At 36.3% G+C, this 22,852-nt stretch overlaps 2 protein-coding genes across 3 annotated transcripts in view; one reads left to right on the plus strand and one right to left on the minus strand.

Annotated features, from left to right (window-relative positions):
- Positions 1 to 6,077: 6,077 nt before the first annotated feature.
- On the plus strand, positions 6,078 to 19,505 carry r3hcc1 (R3H domain and coiled-coil containing 1). Its single transcript, XM_088930954.1, has 9 exons — positions 6,078 to 6,127; positions 7,753 to 7,913; positions 8,365 to 8,502; positions 9,481 to 10,069; positions 10,677 to 10,849; positions 11,222 to 11,292; positions 14,259 to 14,354; positions 16,162 to 16,315; positions 19,367 to 19,505. The coding sequence occupies exons 2-8, from the start codon at positions 7,870 to 7,872 to the stop codon at positions 16,263 to 16,265; spliced, it is 1,215 nt and encodes a 404-aa protein (XP_088787080.1). The 5' UTR covers positions 6,078 to 6,127; positions 7,753 to 7,869; the 3' UTR covers positions 16,266 to 16,315; positions 19,367 to 19,505.
- The window catches only part of loxl2a (lysyl oxidase-like 2a), a 66,948-nt gene continuing 61,274 nt past the window's right edge, over positions 17,179 to 22,852 (minus strand). For both annotated transcript variants that reach the window (XM_088930636.1, XM_088930628.1), the window contains 3 exons: positions 22,571 to 22,707; positions 21,853 to 21,964; positions 17,179 to 19,027 (listed from right to left, as the gene is read on the minus strand). In XM_088930636.1, the coding sequence (XP_088786762.1) occupies positions 18,957 to 19,027; positions 21,853 to 21,964; positions 22,571 to 22,707 (320 nt within the window). In that variant the 3' untranslated portion in view covers positions 17,179 to 18,956. The remainder of the gene's footprint in view (positions 19,028 to 21,852; positions 21,965 to 22,570; positions 22,708 to 22,852) is intronic.

Here is a 22,852-nt window from a genome sequence, read left to right on the forward strand (position 1 = left end):
TGGAAAATAAAAAGGGGGGTTTAACTTTCCACTTATGTGGATTGCTTTGCTCAAGAGAATGTCTTTGACTGGTCAATTAGATCTATTAAGAGATGTGTCAATAGGGAACACTTTTTCCTCCTTGGTTGAAGAGTTGGCTGTTGGCCACTGGTAATGAACTGTGAGGACATAATTTTACAGGCATGCAAAGTGCAACCTTCATCAGCCTGCTTCCATACAGAATGATTTCTCCTGGGATACTTAGGATTAAATCATATTATTGTCAAAAGGAAAGGCAACATTTCCTTGATGGCATGAGTGGATCCTGAAAGCCTCTCACAGAGAGCTTGGCTCACTCAGTTTTCTGAAAACAGAAGTAGCTGTTAATGTTGAGAAGAGTGAATTCAAAATATTTGTCAAGATTGTTCTGTTTCATGCACAGAACAAAGGGTATCCTTATACTGTACAGTATGTTTGCTATAAAACTTTACAAATGCCTTATTTGTATAAGTTAGAATATTAATAGACTGAATAAAGGATAATTATTTTCCTATTTTCAGTGTATGTCATTTAGAATTTATTATTATTTGATATCAAAAATATCATTTGCACGTATTGATTTTGATGAGTTTACAATGTATTGAGAGGATAGGCTAGTTTAAGGAGTATACCTAAGTCATTGTGCCTTTTGCACACCATTATTTTTACAGGGTGATCTGTAACCTTGACATTGGAAATTCTTTCTAAATTTCAGACCAAGTAATGCCTTATTCCAGAACTGTATAATGTTTCTCTCAACTGAGTTGAAGCTTTTTGAGTTTGTGTTGGGAAAATAAAGAATATGACCAGGTAGATAGCAATTGGGCTGCCTGGTTTGCAGTGTTTCACCCAACCATATCTTTGAATGAAAATAAATGTTTGAGCTTAAACTTTGACATGTATTTATGACGGCCTTTGAAAAATGTGCCTTCGCTTTTGAACCTGTCAAACCCTGCTTGAAATATATAAATAAATATAGATACCATATACACGTATCTGATGTGTGTATTGTTTTTTGCCATTACTGTACTGCACACTGGTCAAAATAGTGCAGTAACTCCATAAGCCACCTGTATTTTTTAAATAGATGATTTCTTTGATCATCATAATCCTTATAATCCCCATCTATGAATTGGTTTAATTACTCTGCTCTCCTCCCCACTGATAGCTGGTGTGTGGTGAGCGTTCTGGCGCACTATGGCTGCCATCGCATCATCCAGGTGGGGCTGCACATTGGTGGTGGTGGAGGGGAGTCCCCATTACCTGTAAAGTGCTTTGAGTGGAGTGTCCAGAAAAGCGCTATATAAATGTAAGCAATTATTATTATTATTATTATTATTATTATTATCATCAGTTGATGTAAATTGTTTTAATCACAAGCAATATTAATTATTACTGCTGAACAGGAGCGATGAGGAAGATGATGGCAGTGATAACAGTAACTACTTATTATGGAACTTGAACTAGTGTTGCGTGCTATGGCATGACTTGATATGAAAACATCTCCTGGAAATAGTGCTGATATCATCTTGCAGAAAGTGACAACAAATGTTTAAGCCTGATCATCGCTTCTTTACATTAGACAGTACTGTGAGATTTATCTTTTAGACTTAAAAAGATAAACTTTGAAGTGATGGAATGACCTTTATAATCATGTTTTGACATAGTCAACCTCACTTGATGACAAGATGTCCACCTAAGGAGTCTGTCAGTGCAGGAGGTTGTGGTTTTTAAAGGATTTGAAATGAATTTGTGTAGTTACACTTTAAATACAAATCAACAGAGAGAGGGGGTTTTGTTAATTTCCAGTAGCACAGCTCTTACAACTAATTTATAATTGAATTCATAGCGTGAAGTAGAATTATCTTTATCTTGTAACATTTGTTTTTTTACATTGAGAACATTGTCTTTACCATATGATTTTTTTACTAATTTAAATTGTACACTATGTCACACAAAAGAATAGAAGAAATCAATAAGTTTGGTATTCAACAAAAAAAAAGACTTAATGGTGAATTAACTCTTCAAAGTTCTAAAAGGAGAATGTTACCTAAACTAATGCAGTTACAAAGCTATAAGACATACTGAACCTACTGACACCTGTGATCTACAGATTTTTACACTTTAAAACCACATTTGCCTAATATCATGAAATATACAGTAATAGTCTACAAATGTACTGTATTAATTCAGCATCTCAGTGCATAGTATTGGGGAAATAAGACATGAGATCACTGTTATTCATTTTGTGGAACTTGTCTCTCTAAACAACTGAACACTGTTGTTCTGTCAAAACTGCAAAAAATGCATTTTCCCTTAAGATATCGGCTAATATTAAACACAAGTTCAAATACAATATTAGTTTTACTTACTGGATGATCTTAAGTTACTGGTGAAATTAACCACCAGATAACAGAGAGCTGTCAGTAGACTATGAAAGGACATAGGTCTCTTAAAAGAATGAAAAGTGCAATGGAAAATTGGAGAGGCTCAGTATTACAGTGTATCTCTGGGGATTAGTTCAGGTAGGATGTACATAATAACCATAATAAGATTTACAGATGAGAACAGAAATCTCTTTTGTCTGCCATTAGGTAACTGATTCGAGGTTCTTTTCCAGCCTGTTTTTGAAGAGAGTCAAGTTATCAGCTTTTTACATGTCTGACAACCCTTTGTGTAAACATGGGCTTCTATTAACACTGTCTATCATCTTGCAATAAAACTTCCTACAGTGCTATGCCAGGGTTAAGACTTTCTGAAAACACATGCCTTTCTGTGCACTTTGCATACGATATAGGATCTCAGTTCACAGAACTGCACTGCGCTTTTTGGTGTTTTTATTGGCTTCTTCTATCAAGGGATTATAGTGAGGAAATATTTTGCTTTTGAAAAAGCAAACAAAACACATTTTGACCATGTGATTTAAGAGAATAAGTCAAACCATTTGTAATCAACCAGACTTTTTGTTAATCCAACTAAATCCAAGCCCAAGCTTTTCCAAAGCTGTGTTGGAGTTTTCAATTGCACATTGAAGAGTTGAATCATAGGATTTTACAAATTTACAGTACCTTGCAACTAGGGTCTCACATGTTTGCTTAACAGCGGGTCAGTGAACTTGTTTTGCGTCTGCCATGACTACTTTGCAAATCACCGTTTTAATGTGAAAAAATGTAATCATTTTGGGGGAGAAAGGATTTTGTCAGCTTTTTCTCTCCATTATCAAGTTTACTCAGGGGAAAGCTCCATTCGCCATTTTACTAATGCTCTAACTCAACAGTGTGGTAAAGACCCTGGCACTCATGAACTGCACTCTGAATGTTTTATTAGAAAATACTGACAGATCCAGACCGTAAACACTTTTTCTGAAAGCAGTGAGCATACCTGTAATATCCTCATCACATACTGTATATACCTTCATCTTGACTCTTTGGTCTGCACTTCAAACCAGTGGTAGCATTGTAGCACTTGATTTATGGCTGATGGATTGATTCATTTGTTTAAATGGAGGAAATTTACCACAAGTCATTTTAATTCAAAAGTGTATCTAAGCACATTTTTCAAAGTGAAGAGCAGTAAGCTATGAAAAAAATCCTTAATGAAACTGGATTATAATAGGAATATAACTCAGCTGCCCAAATGTCAAGATATTTTGAAAGTATACAGAGCAAGGGTATCAAACTCCAAACTTTGAGGACCAAATGGCTTTCCAGCCGAAGATCCCATTATGTGGTCAGTTAGATCATTTTATTTTTCATGGTCTTTGAGCTGCATGTAATTCCAGGTACAGCTTGTATAAGTGTTAGTCTGTCCAATGAATTAAACAAACCAATTAAGGCACTGAGAGCTCAGGTGTAAAGGACGCCAGGAGAGACCAGAGTGTCCTCAGATGAAAAGACTTGACCACATTGTCTGCCTTTTCTTCCTGCTTCCCAGTCCCTCAGCTCTCCTCTTTCAGCTTTCCCATTCCTTCCCAAACACAAACCTGGAACCCGCTGGCTCTGAGCACTACGCACGAGGATCCCACCGAACCACAATCTCGCCTCCCATGCTTAAGCAATTCATTTGCCCCATTCTTTTTGCTCTGACCACAGGTGGATGTCAAATCGGGCAGAAATGCAATTCATCTCTTTACCTTCCGCACTCAGCATCAGCCAGATCACAACACACTTTTGACATGTAGGACACTCACCACTCTTCTTTTTCATATTCTTTTCACTCTCTTTAGAAATTCAAAGCAGATGACTCTACCAACCCCCTAGGATACTTGCAGTTTCTTTTGAATTGTGACTTGGAAATACAAATGCATGATATTTGAGAGGATTGCTTTTCAACATAGTAATACACCTAATTAAATAGCCAGAAAACATATATAGTACATGTCTGACATAAGAAAGCACAGATTGTCTTCAAATTAATGTCCTGTTCTCATTATCATAAGTATCATAGATAAGTGTCGAGAGGCTGTATCTGAAACTAGATGCCAATTTTCTAAAGCATCTTAAATGTCAGTAAATTCAAAAAAGGTACCATCATTAAAGCTTGAAAAACAGTATTAGATTTGATATATTATCAAATTTAATTTCTGATGCCTTAGATTTATTAGAGTACTTATGAAGTAAGTGTAAGTATTAAACACCTCTTTGCTAAACAAGATCGTTTTGATACTCATTTTCACTATGAATTATACATACAGTACATATGCAATAAGAGCATATGGAAACTATCAATACCATACCTACAGTAAATGGATTATACTGTTTAGCGGTTTTGTGCAGTTCATCTTGGTTAAGAAAAATGTGTATTTAATTAAATAAATAGTATGTAGTAAATGTTAGTAATAAAATCTAATGTTCATTTATGTTAAACGTCCTTTCCAGCTGCTGTTGATTTTGAATTTTGAATTTGAAATAATATCCAAAAGAAAATACATCATTTCGACAGGATATGTATTATAAGTTAAAATTATATTATTTCATAACTTGTTCATATAAATATAAATAAGTAAATTACATTTTTTATTTCCTACGCTGCTGGAATAGTACATTTTTAAACTGTCAGAACAAGAAGACTCCCTGCAGTTTTCCAAGAGATTAACAGTAGGTGAAGGTCGCCATCTGCAGTAATTTTTACGTTACTTCAGACATTTAAATCTGATTCCTTCCCGTTTTCTAAACCGCAAATATTAAAATTTTCAATACCTCTTCTGAGAAGCTGTTCTTACATATCACATTGATTTGTACTTTGTGTATTTTGTATCATTCTAGTATATCTAGGGTTACATTTATAACATAACTGATGATCCCGATAACTGGCATTGAACTTTGATCATCAGGCGTGATACTCTGCCATGCCTTTACCTAGCAGAAACTCTTTTAATTTTAAGCTCTAAATGGGGATCCTCTGCGACTTTATATGGATGTTTATATAATATTAGAAATTATATTGCAAAACAAAGGTCCTCAATTAACGTAATTAAGACCCTTCCGTTACGGAGACTCTAATTTTATTAGTGAACCGTTTTTCTATTTCTTTTATTTCGTTTATCTACTGTCATTCATTCATGTTTATAAAGATTTGTGTTTTTTCAAGTAATCTTGGCGTCAAACAAGAACTTAAATATCAATTGACATTTCTTGAAAAGGTACTTATTTTCACTCACTTTCATGCTACCTTCATGCAATTCTTGATGTTACAAGTTCAACTCGTTCCAATATCAATACAAGTCAGTGATTTAAAATGGCCCTATCTTCAGCCTGTAATGATAGAAATCCTGCGAATTCCCATTACTTGATAAGCACCTATCTGAAGGTAAATAATAATAATAATAATAATAATAATTATTATTATTATTATTATTATTATTATTTGGTTAAACTACTTCATTAGATGCAGTATTTTTAATGTTTGTTCTAGACGGACGACACAACTTAAAATGATCATACAGTACAACGGGAAGGTCTCCATTCTCTTAATTGTTTTGACTCCGCCTGTACAGCAGGGGGACTACCGGCGCCGAGAGAGATTGAATATTAGAAACATAAGACTGCTCTAGCATGTTCCTATTCTGTGGTGCTGGTTTGTTTTTAACAGCTACGTCATACGTCGACAGGTAAGGTGGGAAAGCTAACGTGGTTATTTCTGGAGACTTTTTGTGAAGATGCTTGATTTAATAGTATGTGTTGACCTGAAATGATTAATCGATGAAGGCTTGGCCACTTGGAAGCGTCTTGAACGTACTGAAAATACTGTTGTTGCAGCATTTTGTGGCGTGTGGTTAGGCAGTACTTTATGCTAAATAATAACGCTTAATAAAGCTTTTCAGCGGTTCTTGCGTTATGCTCAATACATTTAGAATGTTGAGTACTTTTAAAATGTAAATCCATGCTTACTCGGTTCATTTACACTAGTAAAACAAAAACTCTCAGGCATGTTTGACGATATGTTTAATAAACCCATAGCTACAGTAAATTTGTTCTGTCTGTACTTAATTTCGTTTTCGGTCGTATCGATTACCGATTTATCGATTACTGCGTTAGATAATGGTAATGACACGACTAGGGTATATGTATTACAATATTATATCAGTACTATTAAGGGCGACTAATAAGGGAAATAAAAGGTATATTTCTTGAAGTTGAGACTCCCACAAAACTTATTGATAATACAGTAATGAAGTAAAATCAGGTACCGACCGCCCACTTAAGGTTAATAAGGAACTAATAGTTTAATTATATAATTTACTGTGTATAGTTTAACAAACAACAATTAAATGAGGTTCTTCTTGACACCTGAAGAGGGCTCCACAGTCGAAGCGTTGTTTTGTTTACCTTTCAGCAGGGAATAAATAGTAATCATGACACTTATATAGCGCTTTTCTGGACACTCCACTCAACACTTTACAGGAAGTGGGGACGGGGACACCCCCCACCACCACCACCAATCTGTAGCACCCACCTGGATGATGTGACGCTCACCTCACATCAGATATCAGTGGGGAGGAGAACAGAGTGAGGAAGACAGTTCATAGATGGGGATTATTAGGGTGCCATAATTAGTCAAGGCCAGGGGGAAATTTGGCAAGGACACTGGGGTTAACACCCCTGCTCATTTTGAGAAATGTCTTGGGGGTTTTTAATGACCATGGAGAGTGAGGACCTCAGTTTAACATCTCATCCAAAGGACATTAAATTTTACAATATACCCTGTAGTGTCCCCATCACTATACTGGGGCATTAGGACCCACTCAGACCACAGGGTGAGCACCCCCTGCTGGCCCCACTTCTTCAAGCAGCATTCTTAGTTTTCCCAGGAGGTCTCCCATGCAGGTACTGGCCAGGCTCACACATGCTTAGCATCAGTGGGTGGTTAGTTTTGAGATGCATGGTGATAAAGCTGCTGGCTAGGAAGCTGTATCTGTTCCTTAGGAGTTAAATTAGTATAGCCATCTCAATTTCAGAGTGATGCTAAATAAAAGCAATTTGAATGTTTTTGGATGTGTGTACAACTTTAAATGTTTTACCATTTGTAACTTGAAACTGGAGTTTTCACACAGTAATCAAATATATTTTTCATTAGGGCACTGTGTTTGAAGCCTGAATTGTTGTGGACTGTCACTAAAACTTGAAAAAAGAGTTTTTGGTTGTTGTTCCCATTTCCTCAGTATTGTTTTGCAAATTAATTTGGATCACTCTATGAGTCAAAATGGACATTTGCTCTTTTCTGTAACATGTAAAGGCCTGACGAATCTTCACCAGTGCAGTTGGGATAGCCAATCTTCTAGGCAGCCTGGAGTTACCTTGGTTTAATGGCGTCTACCTTCCGAAGCAAGAAAATGAATTTGCTCACAAAATTATGGAGGAACTGGAAGCATTTCTACAGAAGAGTGACGAGAAAACGTAAGGGTTAGGTCTATGTTGCATCTCAAGACAGTTACTGGGTTTGGCAATGAAATCTGTGTGGAAATACAAAATTTGTGTGCTCTGTTTCTTTTAAATTAGTTAAATTTTGGTCATGTACATAAATAAATAGGTACAAGTTATATATGCACACATAGAGCTATATTCTCAGATACACACAAAGACTAGACTTATTCTGGTTGTTCTGTAGTTAAAATATATTCAGAAAGTAGCTGTACAGCTTTGGAAATGAACAGGGTATTTACTCGTTAGTTATTTTTCCTTAAGATACTTTTTGTGTTGGTGTAGAATTTAATTGAGCATTTTACTTGGAGCACCTTTACAAGGTAGACAAATGCTCAAGACACTGACAGCTTTAAATGAAAAAAAGTGAGTTAATGAGCTTGAACTGGGTTGTCAATCATCTGTGATCTCATCTTATCCTTTCCAGGGTACTTCTTTTTCCACCTCTTCCCAGCCGTCTTCGTTACCTGATTCACAGAACTGCAGAGAGCTTTGATTCCCTGAGCACGTTCTCAGTGGGGGAGGGCTGGAGCCGCAGAGCTGTTGTCTGTCACGCTCACCTCAGGTACCCTGTGTTATTAAGAGACAGTGACCTTAAAAAAACAGCAAGCGGAAGAAAAACTTCAAACTGGAATGGGCGAATGTGAGGGTGGTGTCCCCCAACAGGAGTTGAGGGTAATAGACTCATAGGAAAAAATTAACCCCATTGTCAAACTGAGGTGGAGAATCCCACAAAATTATGTAGGGGAAGAAGTAAAAAATATTATAAAATGGTGAAAAATTGAAGAAAGAACAATTCTCTTAAAAATTGTCTCAAACGCACTTTGTTCCAAAAAAAAGTGGCCACAAAAACTAACAGGAAATAATTTATCTTAAAAATACAGCAAAGGCAATTCACAAATCACAATTCACAGTTCAGCTCCTTATCAGTTTAACCCTTCAGTCTTTAGGGAATATGACGCAAGTTGAGTTCCTCTCATTCCACGACTGACTGCAATTAAGGCGTTTAAATCCCCTTTTCCTCCCCTTAGTGGTAACTGTAAATCACTGTTTTAAAGAGTGACTGGTGAAGATTGCATAAATATGGCACCAGATATGTCAAACACTCGTAATGTTTCAAGAGGGTTTATGAACATGTTGCCTCTTCATCATGATATGGTCTGAGCAGCTCCCACAAAATAAACTTTAGCATGGCACAATTTAAAAAAAAATCCAGCTCTGGCTAGACTGAAGGTTACGTCTGACCACACCACAGGGTGAGATCTCAATTATTAGTGTTTTTTTAAAATAAAATCTTCTAGATGAGTGCCAGTTCGTCACAAAGTCAGGAATTGCAACAGCATGACTCAGGACCATCCAGTGCTAAGGTTTCATTGGATAGAAAACGGAAAAAATTATAAAACTGTTAAATATCACAAGATCTTCAGTGAAGCCTGCTTGTTTTTTAATTACTTAACTATCAGCCTTGTTTGCAGGGGACCTGGCTCATTTCAGAATATTGTTGTGAATACTCTGCTTAAAATTTGACCCTTTTATTTTCTAGGTTAGTACTGGATGATTCTGTCGACACAGACTCCAGTTTATATGACAGATCCCCAGTAGCAACTAAATCTGCGGATCCTCTGAAAAATAATCAGCTTCTTGAGGGAAGACAGACCAGGCGCAAGAAACGGCCGGACAAGGCCGTCTACATTTGCAAGGCCATGCGTGATAAAACAGCCCAGGGGATCCAGAGTGATGGTGCCAAAGCTGTGAGCAAGAATAAGCTGGACTCTTCTGGTGCCAGTTTGAGCACTTCTGAGGACTCCTTTGCTGAAACAGAGGGGCTCCCGGATCATGGGTTGAAATGCACAGCAGACTGCAACAGAAATGCCCATACCGAAAACATAGCGAAGACCAGTCATGATGCGGCATCTGCCGGCATTGACAAATCACCCAGTGAGCTGGAGGCACTTCTTCCCTCTGCCAGACTGAATCACAAAAACTGGGTTCCTGCTTGGGATCAGACTGTTTCCTATTTTGTTGCATTGTCTATAGATGACCAGCAAGAAGACAGAAGCAACACAACATCTCACCCTACTTGTAAGCCACAAGTGGAAACCACAGAAGACTTCAGAGTTGTTATAAATGAGGTACAGTAGTGCAGATGTTTCTTGGTCTTATTTTCAGAGTGTTAAAAAAGGTGCTTACAATGTTGAGATAGAGGTACATCAGTCAACATTTTCCAATACATCAATGCATGAAGATCAGATGCACAGTTTTGGAAGCTACCAGACTCTAATACTGTAATACTGCCTCTTATTTGTTTTATGCGAATATTTAAAGGCTGACATTTTACTGTAGTCTGTTTCGGTAAGATGAATACAAATGCATCTAATGGATTTCAACCAATGTAATGTTTAAATTATTTTTTATTTAAATCCATTCCAAAATCATTTTTATTTTAAATTCAGTCTCCTATTTTGACTGATATAACAGTAAATCGTTGTTAAGTATGGCATTAAATGCCTAATTTCACGTTGTTTTGTAAAATTCCTTTATGAGCTTGATTCCAAGGTGTGTAGCATTATGTTGAGAGTGAGAAATGAAAGGCTAAAACCACCACTTGGAATAGAGTGCAGATTTAGGAACCCACCTGTTGGTAAGTCATGTAATAAGAACAGAAATGAGGTGATGCCATTTGGCCCATCTTTCCCATTTGGATCCATGTTGGTAACCATATTTCATGCCTGCTCTCAGATCACTGCAAACCTGAAAGAACCAGACATAACCATCGAGAGTGCCCAGAATGAATACTCTTGTTACACAAATGTGTGGATTGACCCAGAAGAATTTGGTCATGTAATAGAAATATACGACTTCCCAGCAGTACTGACCACTGAGGACCTGCTAGACGCATTTGCAGAATTCAGGTGATCTTTACATTGATTTTGCTATTTCAGTTACAATGAGATAGCTGTTAAAGAAAAATAACTTCAGATCATTTTCAGGGTTTTCTACTCCAATGCAAAGTGCAAAGCTATTTTTTAAGAAGTGAACAAAACATTTTCCACAACTAGGATTGTGTTGCCTAAATCTATAAGTTTATTAAAATAATATTAATTTTAACATTTTAGTACATGTTTTGCTCTGCAAAAACTTTGATTGCTAAATTATGTCTCTCGCAGAAAGAAATTAGAAGTAATTGGGGAAAATATTTCTAAATGTAGTTTTCCACTTTTTTTGCCTTATTTTATCTGTTGCATGTTTGAAAATGAACTGCATCATTTGTTATCTCTTTACAGCAAGGGAGGCCTGAAGATCAAATGGGTTGATAACACTCATGCACTTGGTGTTTTTTCAAGCCAGTCAGCAGGTAATATTCTATAATTTAGGCAGAAGAGATTTTTTTGGTGACACTTCAGTACAGGGGATAAAAATCACACTTTATAAAAACATACACACAGAGGCAATTATCCACTGATAAAGGATTAATGAAGTGTGATCTGACTTCATAGTTTTGTGTATGGATTGGCTTTTACCAAGTGTTACCAGGAATTTATAATAGTCAATGAGTAAAAAAAAAAGAAACAGTAATTATATAGACCACTGAGTGAACTATTGATTGAAATAGTAATGTAAGAGTACAGAGAAGAATGATAACCAGGCATGGAGGTCAGTGCCTGTACTGAAATGTTACTGATTTTCTTTCATTGTCTTTTTACTTTCGAGAGAGATTTGCACTAGTCATACAATAAAGAATTAAACACCTTAACCACATGTAATGCCCATGATTGACTTTCAGATATAATTAGGAATTTACAAAGGAACAAGGAACAATTCTATGCTGAAAAGAAGAGAGAAAATACAACGTTTCGGCTGTGAATTCTTCAAGTCTTATTAGGAATTGATTGTATTTTTGCCAACGCATGTACTTATTTCCCTAATAATTTGATAAATCAAAGCTGTAAATTTTCCAGCACCCTGCATAACAAACATTTATAGCCTTGCAGAGAATCTGGCACCCTTAAACTATTACAAGTTAATTTACACGGAAATATTACATACCATTTACTGGAATGAAAAATATCAACTGAGAGGAAGGAATTGATGAAAAAAATGGATCTTACCTCCTTACTGTCTTTAAAGTGCCACTTTACTGACCTCTCCTCTAGGTTATTGCATATTTGTCACACTGGATGTTTTAAGATCTTTAGACAAAATCTAATATTAGATAAAGGGAACCTGAGTGAACTAATAACACTTTTTTATTATGATTATTTCATTTTATTTTCATTTATCCAACACCCATATCCCCTGTGTGAAAAAGTAATTGACACATTATCAAAAGTACACTTGATAACTGGTTGCGCCACCTTTAGCTGCAATAACTGCAACCAAACGCTTCGTATAATTCAATATCAGTCTTTCACATCGTTGTGAAGGAGTTTTAGCCCACTCATCCTCACAGAACTGCTTTAATTCAGGTTTTCAAGCATGAACTGATCATTTCAGGTCCTGCCACAGCATTTCTATTGGGTTTAGGTCTGGTCTTTGACTAGGCCACTCCAAAACTTTAATTTTGCTTCTTTTCAGCCATTCTGATGTGGATTTGCTTTTGTGTTTTGGATCATTGTCTTGCTGCATGACCTAACTAAGCTTGAGCTTCAGCTCACAGACAGATGACTGGACATTCTCCTTAAGAATTTTCTGATACAGAGCAGAATTCATGGTTCCTTCAATTATCATCCAGGTCCTGAGGCAGCAAAGCATCCCCACTCCATCACACACAAAAAAGGAGGGTGGGTGCCAGAGAGAAGGGCTCTCGTTAGATGAAGATGAAGAACATGAAGGGGATTTTCCTCTTCTGTTTTTTCTGCCCCTGTTGCAGAAGAGTGAAGGGAGACCACAGTGGAGTTTGGGGCTGTGGGCTGCTTCAGATAATCCTTTTTCTTATGAGAAGTGGCTTGCCGTGGGTCACCGGCATGATGATGCAAGGCATGATTCTCACAGTTTATCACTGGACTCTAGTAGCTCTGTGTTTCCTCTCTGTATGGTAAGAATTAGCCATAAACCCATGGCAAGAACAACAGCCTTCCAGGTTTCCAGTACACTAGAGGTCTATTCTAGGTCCGTGCAACGGAGAGAAAGGTCATGAAAGTCTGTAACCAGGAGTTCGTAACTGCATTGCAGTCACCCATACAAAGGCTTCAGGTTTGAGGCAGAGTCTAACTGCAGTGATCTGGAAAAATAAATTCTTTGGGTTGGAAGTGGCAGTAGCCAATATTGATGTGAAGGACACTCAAATATGAAGGCACAACCTCTATGGCAGTGCTTCCATAGAAAGCACTGTTGAACGATCGTGTTTATGTTTAATTTGTTTATTGGTTTTTAGGGAAAAAAAAAATATTACGTGGTACCATATACTGTACAATAATGTGAACAAACATCATGGTATGACAGACTTGGTACCTAAACAAACTGTGTAAATCCAAACAATAATATAAAAAAATAAAGGAGCAGAAAAAAGGAAACCAGAGATGTGGAAGAGAAAAACAAATGGAAAAGAAAGAAAAGGTATTGAAAGGACAAGAAAAAGCTTGAGGTTGAGGAAGAGACCCTGTTTAAACTCTCTAGCTCAGATTAATGTGCCTTGAGACTGCTTTAGTGGTTAAGACCATGTGTCAGTACACAGTACCTTGAGCCTTGAGATTTATATTATTGAGACGCTCATTAATTCTGGGAAGGAGCAAAAAAAAGTATACATGGAAGTGTTAAAAGAGAAGTGTTCCAGAGTAAAGGTGCTGTAAGTCTTTCAGGACTTACAAGAATGTAGAAGTTTGCCAAAGCAAACCAGTGGATCTAAATATTCCTAGAAGATAATGACTGGTAGCTGGGTCTGTATGGGAACTAGTAAAAATTGCATTAAAAATCTGAGAAGGTAGGAGTGTGCTGCATCCTGGGCTGCAGTTCCAAACACTCCAACCTTTCCCTGTGGAAATGAGAAATAAATAAGTAGATCATTGCAGTGCGATTGAGAGGTGGGCTGGCCTTCTTCAGAAAGATCTTCTGCAATGGGCAGAGCATGTCAAGCTCAGCTGAGTGAAGTTACTCTGTCAGGCCAGCTATGAGATAAAAAATAGCGGTGAGCTACTCTGTCCACGCTGCCTGGTAAGAGAAGAAAGTTGGCCAGATGAAAGGTGCTAAATGTTGTGGCAGGTTCCAATTGGAGGGCTTAGATTTGTCATTTTCCCGAGGGGTCACAAGTGTGCTTCGTTAGAAGGGGAACAGTACTTCAGTTTTTAACAGTTGACATGTCTCACTCTGTACTTTTATGTTCAGCCTTGCAGGCTCTCACCATTCAGCATCCTTTGTTGAAGACACGTGCTTTGTCTGAAGCATCCAAGAAGTCGAAAGGGAAGGCTTTAAGGGGCGCAGGTATGAAATATACATTTAACTGTTTTCATTAAAAAGTGTTTACTTACATGGAAGAAGAGTAGATGTGAGAACATTCAACATTTGTAGGTCTTTTTATGTAACCTACCATACCTCCCGGCCTGACAACCACATTCCTTTGGTGCTTCCTTACCATCCAGTGTGTAAGGAAGCACCAATGAACACACTCTCTATCCCCAGGACCGTTAATGACAACTTTCCTATTCTACAGGATGATCCCTCCATTGGGGCGCTCTTTCCTGACAGCCCTATCATCTCATATCGCCAACCACCTAATCTGCATAACCTTCTTGTTCACAGCTCCCTTGACCGCCCTCAGCAATCATCCACACCAGGCACTTTCCCCTGCAACAGAGCTTGCTGTATCACCTGCAAGTACTTATCTAACACCACGCTCATTCAAGGCCCCTCAGGACAATTCCAGATTACTCAGATGACATCTTGTACCTCCGGCAACCTTATTTACTGTATCTCTTGCAGTAAATGCCCTTCCATCTACATTGGGGAAACAGGAAGGAGATTTGGAGACCGCTTCAGAGAACATGTTAGGGCTGTCAAGATTAAAGATGTCTCTAAGCCCGTAGTTTCTCATTTCACCTCTGACGGCCATGATCACACTGATCTCTCTGCCTGCGGTCTCAAAGTAGGGTTTCTTAACTCCTATAGCAGAAAGACATCAGAAACTAAAATTATCCTGAAACTCGATTCACACCTTCTCCCTTCTCTCAACGACAGACTTGTTTTCTTCTCATTCTCTCTATTCATTTGTAGGTTTCGATTCACACCTCTCCTCACCTCTCTCGACCTCGCACCACTTGATTGGCCACTCTGCCTCGCCCCTGCTCCCGCCTCCTCCTCTCTCCTGGCTTTTGTTTTCCCATGCTATATTATCTTTGCTGAGTGCCCTATCTTTCTTACACCTGAAGAAGGCTCCACAACCTATTACTTGTTTCTTTGCAGCCTACTCTTGCTGACGCAGCTACCCACCTGAACTACATAAACCTACCTGTGCATGGTGAATGTTTTAACTCTACATGATTGTCTGCCTACTTTTACTACTACTTTGAATCTAGTTAAATAGAAACCTTAAAATCTGAAATCTTGCTAATGTAGATATAAGGAATGCTGCACGTCTGAAAATTCTAACAATTTAAGCCCTTTATGCTATTTTTGAGCTGAAAAGTGCTTTTTAACTTTGTATCTCCTTTAATAAGCTCCAATCTTCTGTACATAATGTATTTAATTCTCTAAATAAATGTATGACTGCAATGTAACCTTGCCTTTATAGCAGTAAGGAAGAGCTGATGCATACTGTAGTTTGCTCTATCATTGTAGGCTAATACCTTTAGTGCTTTAAATACAAAAAGTCTATCCCTAAATAAGTAGAATACATACGGAAATGTGGAGATCGTGTAGACACTATTTTGTATCCCTTTGTGAGGAATAATGATACCCAATCACAAAAAGAAAGAAAAAGATGAGCATGAAGAGTTTTGGCATAGCCTGCTTGGCTGAGTACTAAGAGAGGATTACAAGTAAGATCAGCACAGATAAAGGGGGACTTGGTTGCTGTCATTTCTCATGAATTTTCATGACAAGCTCAGTACAATTCTGTGCTGTTAAGAAAATAGGTTATACAAGAGATTTACATTTTTTTATATGTTGAGTATAGATCATAACCTGACTAAGTCAAATGTAAACAAGTTCTGACAAGTAGACAAAGCTTGATGAACAAGTACAGACTGTACAGCAGAGAGGCTGAATGCTATTCTTTGTTGTGTTTGTGTAGAGTTTATCCAGCCAGTGAAGGAAAGACCACGCACAGACACTGAAGCAGCCAGAAGGATGGTGACCAGAGCACTGGGCTTACAGAAACGAAGTGTCCGCAGCTAGCACCGCTGACGTTTGCTGAAGTTATCATACAAGATCAAGATGCTGGAATTGTGAGTTTGACAGCATGTAGAAGATGGAAAGTGTAGAAACACTTTTAGATCTAATCTTTTTCGTCTATATCTGATTATACCTTCATGTTACACAACTCCCTCACACTTAAACGCATCTTTAAATACTTGGAGCTTATTGATTTATGACTAGTCAATACAACATTGAAATTTAGAAATTAAATAGGACTTAAATAGGAAATCATATGGCACTATTTAACTACTGTTGGCTTATTTCTTTCTTACTGTTGGTACCTTTGCAAAAGTATTCAGATCCTTCTTATGGAGTCCAATTTTGTGAAATGACAAAATGACACATACACATTTTTCTAAACTTCATACAGTACTTTTGTTCAAATCCAATATACTCAAACTGAAGACTTCTAAGGATAATGTAAGTTACAGTAAATAGTGTTTTTGGATAAGTACCGACTTTACACACCAGCTTGGTGCAATTTTTATCCATTCTTCTTGGGAATTTTGCTGAAGCTCTTTCGAATTGTGCTTGTTTTGACCTTTGTGCAAATGCAACAAAATGTGAAAACCGTCCATGGGTCTGAGTACTTTGGTAAGGAACTGTAAATGTTAGATCCTACTTTGTCGCTTGCCCCTCAGTTTTACTGAAAGAAGAACCCAGTCAAGAAGATCATGCATTCATGTATGGTGCATGTTTCTGAACTCTTCTGCCGTTTCTAAATTGAGACAATTTGAGAACAGTACATTTTATAGGTTCAATTTTAAAACTGTAAACTAACCTTTTCATTGGCACTATGTTTCATTAAATCCTTCAAATGTAAGTGTATTTTGAAATAAAAACCAACTAGAAGGTGAAGATTAGTGGTTAATAAATGAAAAACCAAAACAGTATGCTTAATAAATCATACCTTTATTATGGAAACCAAAAAAAAGAAGCAAAATATGGATTTTTTTCTTTCAAGTATATGCATACATAACCATTCAGCTGGCAATGTGTACCCTCAAAAAACAGAGGAACACAGTTTATTAGCACCATAACAAAAACAAATTTCACAAAATAATGAACAAAGAAACACTCACACTGGCAGAGGCTTTGAAAATGATACATTAATACAAATCAATAGATTGAAATCCCTGACTTACAAAAATAAGTTACTTAAGATGCTTGCTTAAACAGATGAGTTTATTGAAAGTAGGAAAAGAAAAGCCATTATAAGATGTGGTTCTTAAGAAAAAATGTATTGCATAAGCACATGTTGACCTGTCACTCCTAAAATATTTAAAATATTTTTTGCAGCAGCAACATCCAAATATAGGAAAGGTAGAAGGTACTGCATTAGTAAGGGGGCATAGGACTGGAGAATGCTATTTTTCAGAGCACATCTTTTTAAATCTTGGGCTGCTTAAGCTGAGGAAGTATTGCTTTTGTTTTCAATGGCAAATTGATTGTGTTGTACAACAAGCATTCACTTTAGCTCATACAGCAGTGGCAGTTTCAAACTTGTGTAACCAGTCCATTGGTACGTTGCTACAATGGAGTCCTTTGTAGTACTTGTAGCAGGAACAAGTAGCATTAGTGGCATTAAAAAAATGCACAAACATGCTTCTTAAAATCAATAAATAATTAGGCGCTGCTTCTGAAAATGTAGTGCCAACAAAAACCAAAACAGAATTTTGCAGATACCTTTTTATTTTTTTTTGTTTGTCCATTGAAAAGCTAAATAAATTTATAGAACTATTGAGCTTCATAGTCTTGCAATGATTGTACTGAAATATAATCTGCAGTGGCCTTATTTTTTGTTGTAATCTGCATAATGCTTTTTAGAGTTAGTAGAAACATTTACTTATCAAATAGTGCTAAGTCTACATGTGCATTAATGTAACTATATTAGCCAAAGTACCTTAATACATGAAATTAGAGTTTATTTCTAAGAATTAGAGTAGTAGAAAAGCTCAAAGCAGAAGGCTAGATTATAGTTCAAATCTTACATCCTAAAACCATATGTAGTTTATAATTTCATTCATGTAAGATCTTTGCTACCTGATCTTTTGCAACATTTGGAACTTTGGGGAATAAGGAAAATTTGTAAAAACAACAGTTAACATTAAATTCTGTCTTATTCGTCGGCACTATTAACTTTAATCTTCTGTATTAAAATTAACCCAAAATGAGTCCAGGTTGATTATACTGATTTCAAATCAATTGAGCATGTAAATTAAAAATTGTAAAATGCCCATTAATTTTATAATCTTTGCTTTTTAATGTAACTTAAAGAAAAAGTCAATAGTGCACAATTTTAAAGGCAAAAGAGAGTTAAATAACTACTTTTACATGTGGTGGTACTTAACTCATTGTAGGACATTTATCAGGTAAACATTCAAGAATTAAGAGAACCATTAGTAAATAGTTATGTTAAATTGCAAAGCAAAAAGTTTTAGAGACCATGATGTGCTTCTAAAACAATTGGAAATGTGATTGGGTTCTTTAATACTGTTTGGCACACATCGAATGAGCACCTTGGACATTCAGACAAGTAAGAAAAAGGAACTGGGCAGCACCAGGGAGTGGACAGAAGTAAGTTTACCATCTCCTAGTGGTTGGGTTGACTGGCACATGTCTTGGATTGCTGGGTATATCTAATGTCCGGTTCCTGCTCTTTTGTCCCCTTTACCTGTGGGATATCTGGTTATTAATGAGTCCTGGGAAGGTGTTTTCTGTCTCTGCGCTAAATGAACCACCTGGAAAAGAGAAGAACACAAGGAGATAAAATAAGATCAAGCTGTAGCTTACACATTCAAGCTCCTGACCAAAAAAGGTTTTGAGGAATTCCTAAGGAATTAGCTTTGGAACCACTGCCAGTTTGTTCCACAGGCTGCAACGTCTTGTGAAAATGAGCACCGTCTGTTTTGCATTCTGAACCTACTTGCCATTTATGAAACGTCTCAGTATTTTAGTTTGTGTTGTTGTTCATGCACATTTTGAGTAATAACTTCCCAAACTGTGAAACCAGTAGTACTGCCACATATGTTTGTTTCTTCAAAAGCACTCACAAATACAATTATATTTTTTTGTTCCAGAGAAAACTGACTGAAGATTTAACCACTGACAATACCACGAAGATTTTGACCATTCAGAAGAGTTCTTCCTCTCATCTAAACTGTTTTTTTTCAATCCTAAAGAAACATCAATAAAAACTCCCTGTAGATTTTTTCAAAAGTGAGTATTTTTGCCTATTAAATGAATGCAACTTTTTGTTCATGTAAGCAACATTTTTCTGAAGTCTAAACTGATATTTTAGGAATGTTATGGTTTACCCACTAATGCAAAGTCTTAGTTTTTGTGTTTTGGCCTTGACTGGTGCAGTAAGGATCTATTAAATAACTGAAATTGACAGGATTTGAAATTACAACAGTGGTATATCTTTAGCTTTACAAATATTTACAGTTTTTAGTGGTCTTTGCCCTGCCTCACAAGATATTGGCTTTGCAGTGTTAGTTAATTTTACAGTAATAATAACAGTTGTTCAGACGGATAACCAAATATTTTGAAAGTAGCCTAATGAAGAAGTTTCATCTATTCTTGATTTTCTCTGATGTCATCTTCAAAAGCACCCTTGACATACCAAACTCCACAATAATGTTATGACTCACTTTTCTTCTATAAATCACTAGATTAAAATCACAGATATCACTACATGAATCACAGAATCACTAATTATTTTTACCAACACAATTTTGGAAGTCAACTGTATATTTTTCACAACTCAGCTTGCAACTATGAACCCCAACTCCAATGTATGATACATTACTCATGTACAGTTTATTATTTTCATTGTAAGCTATAAAGTACCTGTGTACTTTATAAAACCTTTAAAGAGTTGGGAAGAGTAATGTCTATTACTTTTTCAATGTTCAGATTACATTTTTATCTTTAAAGTGTTGGTCAGATGTGTTCTTTGGAAAAAGGGTGACTAAAAAGTTTTACCTGTCTAGTTTTCTTGAGAGACATTTTTGCCTTTTAAAGTTATAACCTTAGCTGAAATCTTTTGTGTGAATTTGGCTTTGACACAAAAAGGACAAAAAAAACAGCTATTGTTGTTGTTTTAATTATCCTTCTGGAAAAAAACACTATTCCAGGACTGAGGCTTTTTACAATTGTAGTGTCTTATGAAAATAATTTGTCACACATAATTGGATTGACAATTCCAAATAATACTGAGAACTTCTTTTCTTCTAATGAATACCTGACTGTTTCAACAGCAATAATGCAGAACAAGAGCATATATTGAACAACAGGAACTTTTATCATGGGGGGTTCCTTTCTTGACAGCCCCTCTAAGGGTGGATCCACAGTATGCAAATATAAGACCTTATGGAAAAAATAGGGTTTGGTTCCTTAATTTAGAAAAATGTATTAGTACTTTCTTCTATGCCATAGTATTTTTTTAACAAATGAATAGGGTGTTACATGTTTTCCACATACAAAAATATTTAACATACTTGTTAGTATTAAACAATTGTTTTTTGCCCATCAAAAATCTGGAAAGAAAAATATATAACTTTATATATTTATATACATTTAAATTAATTAGGATTAACAGAACTACAGTATGAAGACCAAATTCTTTTAACTAAAGTAGTGTTCCACTTTGTGCACGAAACAGTTGTTAAACCAATTCCTGAATGTCTGTGCGCTGATACAAGCTCTTTAATTAGCTTTTCACTCAGGCAAATTATTCTTACCTTTCAAAGCACAAGGGTTTGAAATGCAGATAACCTGATGCAGTCTTTCCAGTCATTTTTACATTGTGCATGCTAAAGTGACTTCTAAAATTGTCAAAATAGCCACTGCATGCTTCAAAACCACTTACGTACTAATCCTAAAAATACATTAATCCACTCATGATTTAATAATCTCTTGCAAAAGGCAGTGGAAGCCATCAGAGCTGTTAACTTTGAGACTGTAGAATGAGAACTAGGGAGAAAATGCTGCAATGGTAAAGTTGAGGAGCTAGAAAACATGCATGTAGAGTTTTGTGCAGTGAGGGAGCATTTATACATCAGAGTGCAGAAGGCAACGTTAAGATTTTACCTCCTCCCGAACCTCTAATAAACACCATTTCTACAAAATCTCTTTTTTTTAACACTGGATTTCATCCCTATCTCTGCTCCTCTTATTGTAGGACATAAGTTTGGTCCATATTTAAGAAAAGTACAATACAGAAACCAATTTGAGTTTGGTGCTGCTGTTTTGTGCCGGAGGAGTGAAGTCAAATTCTGAGCCCAGCTACCATTTATCGGATATAATATGTAATAAGACTGCAAGTCATGATAATTTTATATTGCAAGTACTGTACAAAAATCTGTTGCGATTTCTATTTACTCCCACATCACCAATCCACATAATCCAGATATTGATTTTTTTTCCTGTACATTATACAGCTTGGTAAACAAAAAATTATTAAAATATAATAATTTATATTATATTTAATATAATAATATAAAAATAGGAAGAAATATAACCCAAAGAAAAATTGAGTTTTTTTTAGTGTCTAAACTCTTACCTATATGACAGCTGTACATCCATATTCTGTGTCCATCGTACCGACATCGGCATTTCATGATGTTGTTGGTGAAATCGGATTCAGCCACTTCATAATTGGGATTAATTACAACCTAATGGAAAAAAATCAAGTCACTATTTTATTAATTTTACTTTACAAAGACCAATATTGCTACAATATCTCAATACACTGAAAGACAATACAAGTAAAATATCATAAATGGATCCAGTTATTTTACTGATGGTAAGATTTTTAAAACTCTTCAAATGATAATGTATCATTGTGTAAAAACAACCTAGTGTTGAATCTTTAAAAGTTTTTTACAGCAGATGGCGCACATGAACAAAATTCCAAAAGCCATAATATTGCTGAAAGAGGTGCTGTGGTATGAGGGACCATGTCTGAGGTTGTACTTATACAGTAACATTTCACAAGTTTGAGACCCGCCAATCAAGATCACAGGCAAGTATCTCCCTGGTTCATTTCAAGTTCTTGGGAATAATCACTAAGGCTATTTGAACAATCAGTTCATATAATGTGAGGTCATTTATTTTCTAATTCCATTTGTATACAAAAAAGATGTGGTCAAGTAACCCGATAACAAATAATTTAAATTTCAAATATACTATTTTTTCACATTGTCACCACCGGTTGAAAAGGAAAGGCATAGTTTATAACACTACAGATATCATGGTGGAATGAAGCAGCATAATCTCACCTGGAAAATGTAATCTCCGGGCTTGACGTCTGTGATATCTACCCACTGACAGTCAATATCATGCCTGTAGGTGTCCCAGCAGCCCACTGTAATTCCTTGTTCGCCAAAATTAGCACACTCATACCGTTTATGAATCCCTTTCAAACACAAGGGGAAAGAAAAGGGGAGAGGGAATTATAAAAATCTTTAATGTTATTATGTAAAATAATTAAAGAAAAAATAGTTCCATGTTTCATGTGGATTCATTTTTAAGAGCCAACCAGTGACATAAAATAAGGAACA

This window comes from Atractosteus spatula, chromosome 2 (assembly GCF_055471065.1).
Source record: "Atractosteus spatula isolate fAtrSpa1 chromosome 2, fAtrSpa1.hap1, whole genome shotgun sequence".
Taxonomy (NCBI): Eukaryota; Metazoa; Chordata; class Actinopteri; order Semionotiformes; family Lepisosteidae; genus Atractosteus; species Atractosteus spatula.